Here is a 12,260-nt window from a genome sequence, read left to right as displayed (position 1 = left end):
CACTATTTTCCCAGTGACCTCGAACTTGACCTTCCCAAACACAGAGTAACTTGGCCAAAGAACTTTACTGAACTCCCGTTCGTAGGCCTCCCGGGAAGGGCAAAGTAGGGCGGGGCTGGAGAAGGCGGGATAGAGGGCGTCGGCTGACCCTCACCCCTGGCCACACTCCCGCGGGGCGGCGCGGACTACAACTCCCGGCATGCCCGGCGCGCGGTACATGCCCGCCTCCAGCCGCCTTGCAGGCAGGATGCAGACGCTGGGAAGAGCGATGAGGATGGAGGCCCGCGAGGCAGCGCCGCCGGCGGGGGCGGGCGGCTGGAGCAAGTGGGTGAGGCTCAACGTGGGGGGCACGGTGTTCCTGACCACCCGGCAAACGCTGTGCCGCGAGCAGAAGTCCTTCCTCAGCCGCCTGTGCCAGGGGGAAGAGCTGCAGTCTGACCGGGTGAGGCCCGCGGGGTGGGCGGCGGTCGGGGATCCTTAGGTCGCCGGAATCTGGTTGTCCAGCCTGGCCCGCCCGCGGGGCTGGAAACCCGGCTGGGTTTATTTCCGAAGAGCTGGAGGCGGGAAGAACTGGCCGGAGGAGGGGAGAAGGAAATGAATCGGAGAGTGAGGGATGTGCCCATTGCCGTGGCAACAGGACAACGCCGGGCTGCGCCCATTTGGAGTTTTTGAGCGCTGATCTGGGCTCCCAACCCAGGAGGCTGATGGATGGGGACTCTCCCCCTCCTTTGGGGCGGTGGGAAGAGACAGACACCTAGGGCATTCTCTTCTGCCCAAACTGGACTCCTGCACCACGGAAGGAGTTACTGAGTCTGCTTTTCCCCGCCTCCCCGCCCTTTGGGGTATGGGTAGCCTTGGAGTACAGGGAGCTGGGTGGAGAAATCCCGGGGTGCCTTCTCAGCTGGGCTTCATCAGGTAGGAGCGCTGGCCTGGGGCACCATTTCTGGGTTCCCATCTCGGCTCTGCTGCAAACCTCCTGCACGACCTTGGGTCAAACCCTATCCTGCTCAGCCTTCTGTCTGTAACCCCAGAGGGCTGGCCTGGCGATGACCTCTAAAGCCCCCTCTCTCCTGTTTCCTGACCCTCTGATGCTGTGACCTTGGGCAAGTCCCCTCACCTGGTGATGTCTCCGTTTCCTCTCTGTAGAGTTGTATTGATGCCTGCTCTGCCTCCCTGCAGGCTGAGGGTATCCAATGAGATAGTGGCTCTTTTGGAAACTTGTAAACATCCCCAGAATGCCAGGGGATCTGGTGGAGACAGTGTAGGGCTGGCTTCAGGGGATAACCTCCAAGAGGGACAATCCCTGAGCCCTACGCTGGGTCAGGTGCCATTCAGACCTCACTGGATACTCACATGCTCTCCAGTTATGGGAAAGAAGAGGGTGGCTCCGAGAGGCCAAACCACTGGCCCAAGGTCACACAGTCAGAAAAAGGCCGGGGCAGGATTTGAACCTAGGTGTATCTGACCCCAAAGCCTTTTTACTCCATCAGGACACTCTGTTCCGGGGAAGAGCAGACACTCCGCCCCCTCCCGCCCTCCCTCAGATCCTTTACGGGGACTGAAGTGAGAGGTCAGGCAGGGGAGCGGGGCTCACTCTTCTCTCACTGCCTGTGCCCCTCACCTTTGTAGGATGAGACCGGGGCCTACCTCATCGACCGTGACCCCACCTACTTCGGGCCCATCCTCAACTTCCTCCGGCATGGCAAGCTGGTGCTGGACAAGGACATGGCTGAGGAGGGTGAGTTGGTCCCGGGGAGGCCGGGGCCCATACCCTAGCCCTGCCCTCTGCAGTCTGCCGGGGCCTCCTGTGGAGGCGCAGAGCCATTTCGGCTGTCCTCAGGGGACATCTGCTTTCTTCCATGTTTCCTGCTTCTTCTCATTCCTGGCAGGACTGACTCCCAAAGCCTGTGTCCAGGCTGAGCCTAGGGACTGTGCCAAGGTGACTGGCCCAAGCTTCCACTGGGTGCTGCTGGGGAGGTGACAGAAACACGGAAGCAGAGGATAGAGGGAGCCAGTGAGGCTGGGCAGGGATGCCCTTTCCCCTGGCCTTCTGGGAAGCCAGTTGTGGGTGGAGATGGCCATGGGGAGAGGTGTGGCTCTCTTTGTCTGGGTGATGGGGTATCTCAGATGCTGGTGAGGGCTCACGTGGGTCCGCAGGTGTGTCGAGTGGGTGACTCCTTGCCCAGATCCGGCAGCCCCTGCAGCACAGTTGTGGGTGAAGGCAGGGGTGGGCGGAGCCTGCTCTCCAGCAGGGCTTTGGTCCCTCCCAGGCCTGGCTGGCTGAGGCCCCGTAGATGCCCACTTCTGGGCCCAACAGACAGTGGGGAGAAAGACCGGATGCCTGCCTGGGAGAAAGGCTTGTTGGCAGAGCCCCTGCCAGGAGCAAGGGGTGCCAAGCCCTTTTCCGTAGGGCACAGGGTGTGGCTCTGGGTCACCTGACCCAGCCAGGCCAGCTTGGACATGTCACTTCTCCTTTCTGAGTCTCCACTTGTGTATATAAAGGAGGGGCGGTGATCTACATTAGGGACATGTTCTGGGAAAACCAGATGTCATGAGTCCCGGGGCTTGTACCCTGGAGGTGTCTAGCACAGCCCCTCCCTCCTCACTCGGGCCCACGGTCTTCCCTCCTGACCCCTGTGGGACACAGTGATCGAGAAGCCAGGTGGCTCCCCAGAAGGCCACAGCTTCAAAATCAGAGCCCGCTGTGGGCATCGGCTCTGCGGAGCCCCACAGCTTTCCCGGCAGCCCCTGGGGCAGCAGGTACCATGGGCGTGGCCTGGGCCCAGGAGTAGGTCCCATGGGGAGGGCAGGTAAACACTCCAGCGTCACGGCCAACACCTGTTTACAGGTTCTGGGTTTGTCAAGCCCTGGCACTCCCAGCACCTTTAGACAGGGCTAGAGCCCCGATCCAAGGGGCCAGGGGATCCAGGGGGAAACTGACTAGTTGTGTGACACCTGGAAAGTCACTTATCCCTCTGTGCCTCCATGCCTGCATCTGCGGAATGGGATGACAACAGCACCCACCTTGCTGAGCTGCTGTGAGGATAAAAGGAGCTAATGCAAGTGCGTCACTTAGCACAGTGCCTGGCACTGAGGACCCGTGATGCAGAGTTAGTTGTCTGTCATCTGCAGGGCTCCACGGGGGGCATCCTGGCAGTAGCACTCGCTCACTGTGTCCTCTGTATTAGGTGGGTGTGGGCGCCGGGGACATCAGACATGGGCCCTGTCCCCGGGGAGCCCAGAGTCCAGTCATGGAAAGGACAGGAAGTGTCTCTGCCCTGCAGGAGCTTAGGGGAGTCCTAAGGCCGAGGGTTGTCCCCTTCACTGGAGAGGGCACTCGCTCAGTCTCTAAGACTCTCGGTCTCCTTAACAGTATGGGGACAATAACGCCTGCTTCCTCTATGACCCTGGGGCTTGTGGTGAGCACGGGAGGGGCTTTGCAAACTGTGACGTGTAGGGATTGGAGAGGTGCACGTGCACGAAGATTATGCGTTTAGGAGGCAGAGGAACTGGAGTGTGAATCCCAGCTCTGCCGAGTGCCAGGCGTGTGGCCCTGCACAGCTGCTGCTTTGCCTGGTCCTCAGTTTCCCTGTTTGTTCAGTGGGGGTGATGAAAGTACCTACTTCTTGTGCTGAGAATTAACTGCAGTGAAGAGTGTGACATACCTGGCACGGTGCCTGGCACTTAGCGTGTGCTTCACAAATGGGAACATGTAATCGGGAGCCACCCAAGCCCCTTCTCACTGTGGCATAGGGTCCAGTCCCAACGGGCCCACTGCCTCTGGACAACCCCAGACTAGAGGGCTGGCAGCCACTCCTGGGTCCTGTGCTCAGCACAGCAGGGATATAGTGCCCCTGAATGGCAGCCTCTCACCCCTACTACAGGGAGTGTGGGACCCAAGGAAGGAAGTGTTCCCTCTTGCCTGACCCCAACTCAGAGGCTCATCACCCTTGTGTGACTGGAGCAGGGGGTGGAGGGGGAGGGGACAAGGTGAGAACGGGGCACGGGGGCAGTGGGAGTGACGGGGGTGGGGTGCTGCTCTGTCTGTGCCAGGGGTCCTGGAGGAAGCGGAGTTCTACAACATCGGCCCGCTGATCCGGATCATCAAAGACCGGATGGAGGAGAAGGATTATACCGTCACACAGGTCGGGGGGCTGCAGGGCGGTGGGGCGGCATCCCTGGCCAGGGCAGGGGGTGGCGGGGACGGGGGAGGGGTGTCAGGAGGAAGGTTGGGAGAGGCAGAGCCAGTTTTCCTTGGCGAGGCCAAGCTCTCCTATAAGGGGAGGAGTGGTTGTCCAGCTCCCAAACTGTTCAGCAAAGCCCCAGAGTGGGAGACGGACTCGGGGTTGTTTCCCTGCCTCGGCTCTGTTTGCTGTGTGACCTTGAGCCGATCACACCCCTCTCTGGACCTTGATTTCCTCTTGTGGAATATAGAGGTGCTGAGAACTGCCCACCCTTCCCTTCCTCCCAGGCAAAATGGGGTCACTGTGGAGGTACAGGGGGCCCTGTGGGAGGCAATGTGGGATTATTACATCGTCCACTTCATGGGCTCAGGTGGTCCCCTGGAGGTCACGGCACAAGCTTCTGGAGCTGGTGTTTCTGAGCTTGGACCCTAGGCCTAAGTGGCCAGGCTGTAGGAGGAGCTGGAGAGATTCTCTGCCCACCTTGGGGGAGACGTGGAGGGTGGGAAATGGGTAGTGAGGCACCGTCTCCCAGCCCCAGGAGATTGAAGAGAGGGTGCCCCGCGTCCCCTGGAGGACCTGCCTCAATTAGTGCCCCAGGATGTCCCCTAAGCCCCTTCTCCTTTCCCACTTGTATCACCTGTGTTCCAATTCTGGCTCTGCTACTCTTTAGCTGGGTGACCTTGGGCAAGTAACTGACCCTCTCTGAACTTCCATGAACATCCCATAACTCCTAGGGTTTTTGGAGGGATTAAGTGAGAACATGCACGTCGAGTGCCTGGCACATAGTAGGTACTCAGAACATGGCTCCCATCTCCCCTCCCCCACTTCTGTCCTTCTTGGGGGTAGATGGTGGGGGGAGGACAGGTGCTCTTCCCGCCCCCGGGGTGCCTGGCACTCCCACAGGTGCCCTCCACGTCCCCCCTCTGCCTGCAGGTCCCACCCAAGCACGTGTACCGCGTGCTGCAGTGCCAGGAGGAGGAGCTCACGCAGATGGTCTCCACCATGTCCGACGGCTGGCGCTTCGAGCAGGTGGGCTGGGCCACACCCCCAGGCAAAGCAGGCCCCTCCCTTCCCGCAGCCCCAGCCTTGGGGTGCCCACTGCAGCCCCCACCCGGGGTCTTAAGACAGACTAAACAAGATTCAGAAAGGCCACACTTGGCAGCAGACTGACCAGGAAGGAGAGAGGAGGGAAGCCCCGGTGGCCGCAGGGCAGCTCCTGGGAATCATCTTTAATGGGAGTCCTCCCAGCAACCAGGTAGTGGTCTACACCGTAGTGTGTGAGTCTCTGGCCCCCAAGCGACAGCTCTGGTGCGAGGAGACAAGATCCACATAGGAGAGCGGAGGTCCTCTTGGGGCCACACCTTGTGCAACAATTCCATAGGCATAGATTCCAGGTCCCCGCAAGGGACATGCCCAGTTCCAAGCGTTGCCACATTCAGGGCAGCCCAGAGCAGCGGCTTCCCATGAGGTATTTATGGTGACCTGTACTTCCTCCCAGTACCTATGCAGTTTACCAGCAGGAGAGATTTTTATCATAAACGGTGTTGCCCTAGTAATGCAGCTGACGTCACACCTCTCTGAGGTTTCCAGAGGATCAGAGCCAACAAGTTAACCCAAGGTCAAATTTGCCCTTAGAGAAGGGGAAGGGTTGGGTTACTCTTTATCCTCACAAGCTCCCTTGCACCTGGAGGTTGAAGAAGGCCAGGCTTCCCAGGATGGCCGGGCAGGATGGAGGAACTAGTCCAGTCCAGGAGCCGGAAGCCTGGATTCATATCTAGACCTGGCCACTGACATGCTGTGTGAACTTGAGCAAGGCGTATGTCTCTGGGCCTCAGTTTCCTAATCTGTGACATGGACCAGTAGTGCTTCCTTTGCAGGACTGTTGTGTAGATTAGAAAGGCCATGGATAAAGTCCCTAGCGCAGAGTAGGCCTCTAAACATTGGAGCCAGCTAGCATCCTGTGAATTTATAGAAGCAAAGTCTATAGGACCCCTGAGAGGACTCGGGGTCCCAGATTCAAATCCTGAATTTGAACCCATTCACATTCAGATTCTTCCTGGCTGTGGGACTTCACCACCTCTCCAAACCTCGTCTGCCGGAGGGGCTGAGTTTTCCTCTCTGTCTGCAGGATGAGGGTTCCTGGGGGCCGAACGAGACCCATCGTGTGCAGGACCTTTATCAGTCGGAAGGGGCCCTGCAGGTGTGGTTATTTTAGGGACCCCAGAACAAAGGCGGGGCCACTCTTGAAAGCCTGAGGGAGTCTGTGGCAACTGCATGGGCTCTCAAAGGCTGAGCGGGCATGTCAGGGACCGCTGGCGTAAGGAATGGGCGACCTGTTCTACCTCTGCTTCCAACAGTGAACAGAATATTCTGTGGAGCTCCACCAGGTCATGCCAACCCCATCCTGCAGCCTGGTTCTGGGGCCGCCTCAGCCACATCTGGGACAGAGGGAGACAGCCTGCCCGTTACAGGCCTCTGCCTGCTTTTAGGACGTTGCCTGCTAGATATGGGAGAGGAACAGCGGTGCTAACCCTCCTCCTCTAAGGACCAGGTCCAGCCAAGCCACGTCGGGGGCCTGGCCCTGGAATAGCCCAGAGCCATAGGCGGGGGCGGAGGGGGAGAGGACTCTGACTTTGCGCCAGAGGCGTCCTCCGGAAACCCAGGGATGGGCCTGAGTGGGACAGCAAGGTCAGGGCACAGCTGACAAGTGCCGGTGTCCGCCCACCCCGTCCCCTCAACCCCGTCCTATCGTTTTCTCCCCATGCTCCGCCCCTCCAGCTGGTGAGCATCGGCTCCTCCTACAACTACGGCAGCGAGGACCAGGCAGAGTTCCTGTGCGTGGTGTCCAAGGAGCTCTATAGCTCCCCGCACGGACTGAGCTCCGAGTCCAGCCGCAAAACCAAGGTGAGCCCTCTGCCCCAGCCCCTGCCCTGCCCCAACCTCGGCCTCCCTGCCTTTCCTCCCTCCCCTCGCCGCCCTCCACGTAGCCATCCGAGCTTCTTTTTCCCTCCCGCTGCACACGCCTGACCCCCTGCTCACAGCCAATGCCATCCATCCCATGCCACCCACCGTCCTGCCTGCTCACGCCAGTTACCCAGGCCCAGACTTGGGGGACAACGAGATGAGATTATCCCCAGGGCACGGCGAGGGTGGACTTAGATGCCACTTGGATGGTGGTCGCATGGTGGCCACGGGGCAGCGTAGCACAAGGGGGAGTGCACTGGACTAGGGGTCTGGGCGTGGTGTGAGCGCTCTGCGTGACCTTGGACAAGTCCCGCCCCCTCTGGGCACCTTGGTTGTGTTCTCAGAGGAGTGAGAGGGGTGGACCCCCAGCTGCAACTTCTGGGATCCAAAGGGCCCATTTATTTCCCAGGGGCCTGGGCTGGGGCAGGGAAGCCGAACCGTTAATCCTGCCCCTCCCACAGGCTCCCTCCTAGGACTCAGCGTCAGAGGGGTCTGGAGCCCTTGGGGTCCGGCCCTGTGTTTCCACCTTGGCCTGTGAGGCAGCATCAGCTGGCTGGGGGGGAGGGGGCTCATCGGAGGTCCTGCCACCCTGGACGCAGAGCTGATCGGAAGCCTGAGGGGCCTTTGGTAGGACCAGTGGGGCAGGCAGCTAGGCAGGCTGGGAAGAAGGGAGACCGTTCCTTCTAGGAGCCTGTCCCTATGTGCCGGAGACTTAGGAACTCCGCTTCCCGTCTGGCCGTCTGCCTCCCTGGGCTGTGACTTCCCCTGCCCACCCCAGCCCCATGGGGGCCAGCGGCCGGCGCGGCCTTGCAAGGGTGCAAGGTGAGCCGGCCGCTCCTGCGTCTCTGAGAGAGACCTCAGGACCTGGGGTGCGAGAGCCTGGTGCCGACATCTCGGATCTGCCTGGGCCTCCCCTGGCCTCAGTTCTGCTCTGGGTCGGTCCTCCTAAAACGAGGCCTTCCCAGGCAGCCCTCAAGGCTGCCCTGGCCACACACCCACCCCCTTCCTCTGACACCCCTCCCCCAGCCTTGCTCCACGTCCCAGCAGCCAGGCCCACCCGTGAGCATCCTCAGCAGGACCCCACCCTCTGCTGGTTCCCCCAGGCCCCTCGCAGGCTTCCCCGGGGATCCGACAAGATGCCCCGGCTTCTGTGGCTGTAGCACTCCCCTCCCCGGGAGGTGCCCCCCGCCCGTCCCCTTCACGCTGAGATGGGGTCCTGCGGGGACAGCCGCCAGCGGGCCCGGCCCCCTCGTTAGCTCTGCGCTCTTTCTTCCCTGGGTCTGCCGGCTGGTCCACAGTGCGCGGAGGAGCAGCTGGAGGAGCGGCAGCGGCAGGAGGTGGAGGTGGCACAGGTGCAGGTGGAGGTGGAGGCAGATACGCAGCAGAAAGGTGCAGCCAACCCCCGAGGAGAACGATCGCTAATAAAGGCCGTGCCTCCCGCCGGCTCCCCGCCGGAGCCCGCTGCGGAGCCTGGGGTCCCGGGACGGCCGGGGGGCGGGCCCTCCAGGGTTAGCTCAGCCGCGTGCCTGGCGCCTCACCTGCATAACCATCCCTTCTCTCACTTTCTCTTTGCAGCCCAGTCATCTCAGGATCCCGCTAACCTTTCCTCCCTCTCACCACCGCCTCCTCCTCCTCCGCTTCCCGCCGGAGGTCCTGCCTCATCTTCATCCACCTCTTCTTCCTCCTGGATCTCATCTGCACCCTGCCTCTTCCCTCTCTGCCCCTGTCCGGGTTTTCTCTCTGCCTGCTCACACCTCCATCCCGGGGCTGCTGTGGTCCCAGCCTCCTGTGCCCTCCACCCAGGTGCCCCGGCACCGCATCCCAGAGCATCCCGCCTGCCGCCTCCCGCACCCCTTCTGCCACCTCCCGCCTCCGGGCCCGGGGCAGAGGGGCACAGCTGCACCTCCTTGGTGCCCGCCGACCCCGCCGGGCAAATCTGAGGCCGGGCCACCCTGCTGCAGCGCCTCACCTCCTCACGTTTCCTCCTTGCAGGTTCCCGTCTGCGCCCCCTCAGACCTGAGGCTGCGCTTGCGGTGAGGGCTTCTCCTGGGCCCCTCGCCCGCCCCCAGAGCTGCCACGCCTGGTTTGTAGCTTGGCAGAGCTGGAGGCAGGGGCGGAAGCCAGGAGGGTGCTCATCTCTTGTATTTTTGGACTTGAGCCGAACTTCCGGCTGATTTTCTCCCCTCCCCCAAGTCTCTCAGCCTATCTTGGCCTTGGGGATGAGGCTCTGAGATGAGACAAAAGGGGGAGGAAATTCTTTCCCACCTGCCCAGCAGCATCAGAGCCACACTGGGAAGGAGGGAAGGGAAGCGGAAGCCAGGTGCCCTGACCTCATCCCTGCATCACAGCCTCGAGGCACTGGGTTCCCTGTTGCTGCGGGGGTGGGAAGGACAGGCCACACTTGGATTCCCTCGGCCTAGGAGGAGGCAGCCGGAGCTGGCTGAGGATTGGGCTGTGGCAGAAATAGCCCTGGCCAGGTGCCCACAAGCCCCCACTCAGTCTTATCTGCCTGCTCTCTGACCTTGGGCAAGTCACTGTCCCTCTCTGGGCCACAGTTGCCTCAAACATGGGGACGGACAGCTGCTCTCTGTGACCTTCTGCCTGAGACAGTGGTGACCAGCCTCTGGGCCTCGACCCCCTGGCCAGAGCCTTGGCAGGATGTGGCCTCCTAGGCAGCCAACCCCCGGCCCAAGGTGGGGCATGGGGCCCCCGAATGGGCGAGCTGGGTCCTCTCCCCGCTTCCCCTCCTGCTCAGCTCTGAATACACTTTTTCTGGGCCTCAGCCCCCCTCCTTCCTCCCAGAAAGGACCTCGTGACTCACCTGACTCTTTCTCTCTCCCTCTCTCCCCACCCCTCCCTCCCTCCATTCCAATCTCCTCTCCACCCTGCTCCTGGCCCTGCACTACCCCTTCCTCACCGGCCTCACCCTCTCATCCTCCTCCCGGTGTTTTGACCACTCCCCACCCCGTCTCCCTGCCCCCTCTTATTTTCTAGCTGTTACAAGCCAGAGGCACCCGGATGTGAGGCCCTGGATCGCCTCCAGGGACTTGGGGTTCCGTTCTGAAATCCTTTATTTTTGTACCACGGGGTGGGCCCCCAGCCCGAGGCGGAGGAAGAGCTCTCCCCGCTGTCACCTCTGTCTACACCTGCGGGGCTATGATTCACCCCTGCCTCCGGGGGCCGGGTGGGGGCCCACTGGGACCTCGCAAGGCCTGATGTGGGCCCTGGGACCCCTGGGCGGAGCCGCCTGCGGGTGGTCAAACTGTGGCGCTGTCCAGCTGTGTCTCCCAGGCCCCTACGTCCCCTCCCTCAGGTCCCCCCGCTGCATGGCAGATGCGCTCCCCCCGCAGCCCAGTCCCATCACCTCCTTTGGTCTCCCTGTCTGTCACATGGGTTCACGTCCTGCCCTACCTACCTCAGGTTTGCTGTGATTTTAACGAGAGGAGCAAAGGTCCCCGAAAGCCCTCGGGGGGGGCACAAGGCGCAGACTCGGACCTGCCCGGCCCAGGGAGATGGAGGGACTGGTGGGCGATGAAGGGCGTGGCGTTAGCGCTGTTGAAGCAGGGGATGGGTGACTCGGCCTTCACCTTGCCTGCTCCCCGCGCCCCTGCTGTCTGTACTGCCGGCCGCACAGTGCCCTGGCCAGGAGGAAGGGAGGCATTGGTTCAGCAGGGGCAGCGGGGCCGCTCAGGAGCTGGTGACAAGGGAAAGGGAGAGTCTGGGGTGGCAGGCGCTGAGCAAGGGGCCCTCCTGCATTTACGGCCTCCCCAGCTGGATGCTTGCTCCCCAGCGGTGTCCAACACCACCGCGTAATAAAACCTGCAGAAACAGCCAGCCCGGCTGTCTCCCTCTCTTTCTCTGGGCCACGTTTGGGGACAGGTGGTGTAGACAGCCCAAAGGTAATGGGGCTTTTTCATAAAGCCCAGGGACCCCGCCCTGTTGTCACTCTCCCGTGTGTGCTGGGGGGGTGCACATCACGGTTGCATCCTCTGTCCCGTGGCCGGACACCGAGGGTACCAGCTCTGCCTGGCTGGGTGAACTTTGGAAAGTACCTTCCCCTCTCTGGGCCTCAGTTTCCTCAACAGTAAAGTGACGGGGTGGACCAGGTGACTTCTAAGGCCCCGCCCCCTGGAGTCACGCAGGTCTCTTCCAGCCTCCAGGCAGACCTAGGTTAGCTGGGGTGCTGAGGGCTAGGGAATTGGGCCTCTGGGAATCAGAATACCAGGTCCTCCCAAGCCTGGCTCCCTACGTCCCAATTCCCAGTCTCACCTCGCCATTCAGGTAAGGTGCTCTCCTTTCTGGCTTCACCCTACCACCTCAGCTCCCTCCTAACCTAGCAGGACGTCCCCTCTGCTTCCTGCTGTGATAGCTTCTGGTCACCTCCACCCTCTGCCCCAAGTCCTAGGAAATACAACCCCCAGTCTCCCCTCCATCTTCTCTCAGAGTCTGACGGGACCCCCACCCCGCCTGGCCAGTTCCTTCACCTCCCAGGTCCTACTGAGTGTCTTCCTGGCTCCCCAGCCCCGCCCCCCAGCAGTTGAGCGCTGCCAGGGGACATCTCTGCAAAGCAGTGCTCCCCTTGACCGAAGCCTCCCGGGGGGACCTCACCACTCGCCCTGGGGCCACGCGGCTCTTTGAAGTTGACCTCGCTTTTTGTGTCTAGCTTTGCTTGCAAAAGAGTTACCAGGAGCCTTGTTAAAAGGACAGATTACCCCCTACCCCCTAATTCCTACTATGGCCATGAATTTGCACTTTAGCAAAGCACCCTCCAGCAGTGTTCTCCCCCTCTGAGATCCCTGAGGGCCACCCGGGGTAGTCCTGCCCCCACCCCAAAGGTGTCCCCCCATAGCGTCTCCACAGGCAGGACCCAGCGGGTGGAGGGCTCTCCACACATGGATGCGATGGCCGTTCCCTGTCTACCTTTGAAAACCCTCTCGACACTAGGCCCCCTCCAAGGCTCCCCGCTTCCTCCTCCTCCCAGCTGGGCTCCAAGAAAGACTTGTCCGCCCTTGACACCCCCCTTCCTCCCCTCCACCAGGGCCCGGCCCTGTAGGCCTCCCTGACCACTCCCCCTCAAGCCACAGCCCTGGCTGCTAAGATCCCACCCACCTC

General features: G+C 61.7%; 1 protein-coding gene across 10 annotated transcripts; it reads left to right on the top strand.

Annotated features, from left to right (window-relative positions):
• Positions 1–226: 226 nt before the first annotated feature.
• Positions 227–10,982, top strand: KCTD17 (potassium channel tetramerization domain containing 17). 10 transcript variants are annotated; one of them, XM_060306227.1, is made up of 9 exons: positions 227–442; positions 1,630–1,738; positions 4,054–4,145; positions 5,118–5,213; positions 6,963–7,088; positions 8,447–8,537; positions 8,724–8,798; positions 9,141–9,181; positions 10,143–10,982. In XM_060306227.1, exons 1-9 carry the CDS (start codon positions 248–250, stop codon positions 10,170–10,172), a joined length of 855 nt encoding a protein of 284 aa, XP_060162210.1. In that variant the 5' UTR covers positions 227–247; the 3' UTR covers positions 10,173–10,982. The 10 variants fall into 10 exon arrangements, 9 of the variants coding, with proteins under 9 accessions (XP_060162210.1, XP_030711936.1, XP_060162211.1 ...); XM_030856076.2 differs by having other exon boundaries at positions 9,141–9,231; XM_060306228.1 differs by lacking the exon at positions 8,724–8,798.
• Positions 10,983–12,260: the final 1,278 nt, after the last annotated feature.

This window comes from Globicephala melas, chromosome 10 (assembly GCF_963455315.2).
Source record: "Globicephala melas chromosome 10, mGloMel1.2, whole genome shotgun sequence".
In the NCBI taxonomy this organism is placed as follows: Eukaryota; Metazoa; Chordata; class Mammalia; order Artiodactyla; family Delphinidae; genus Globicephala; species Globicephala melas.
This window is presented reverse-complemented; position numbering and strand designations above follow the sequence as displayed.

Coding starts and splice junctions, on each gene's coding strand:
- KCTD17 (XM_030856072.2), top strand. CDS start 248: ATGCAGACGCTGGGAAGAGCGATGAGGATGGAGGCCCGCGAGGCAGCG. Junction 1,739..4,053: donor CAAGGACATGGCTGAGGAGG/GTGAGTTGGTCC, acceptor TGTCTGTGCCAG/GGGTCCTGGAGGAAGCGGAG. Junction 5,214..6,962: donor ACGGCTGGCGCTTCGAGCAG/GTGGGCTGGGCC, acceptor CCGCCCCTCCAG/CTGGTGAGCATCGGCTCCTC.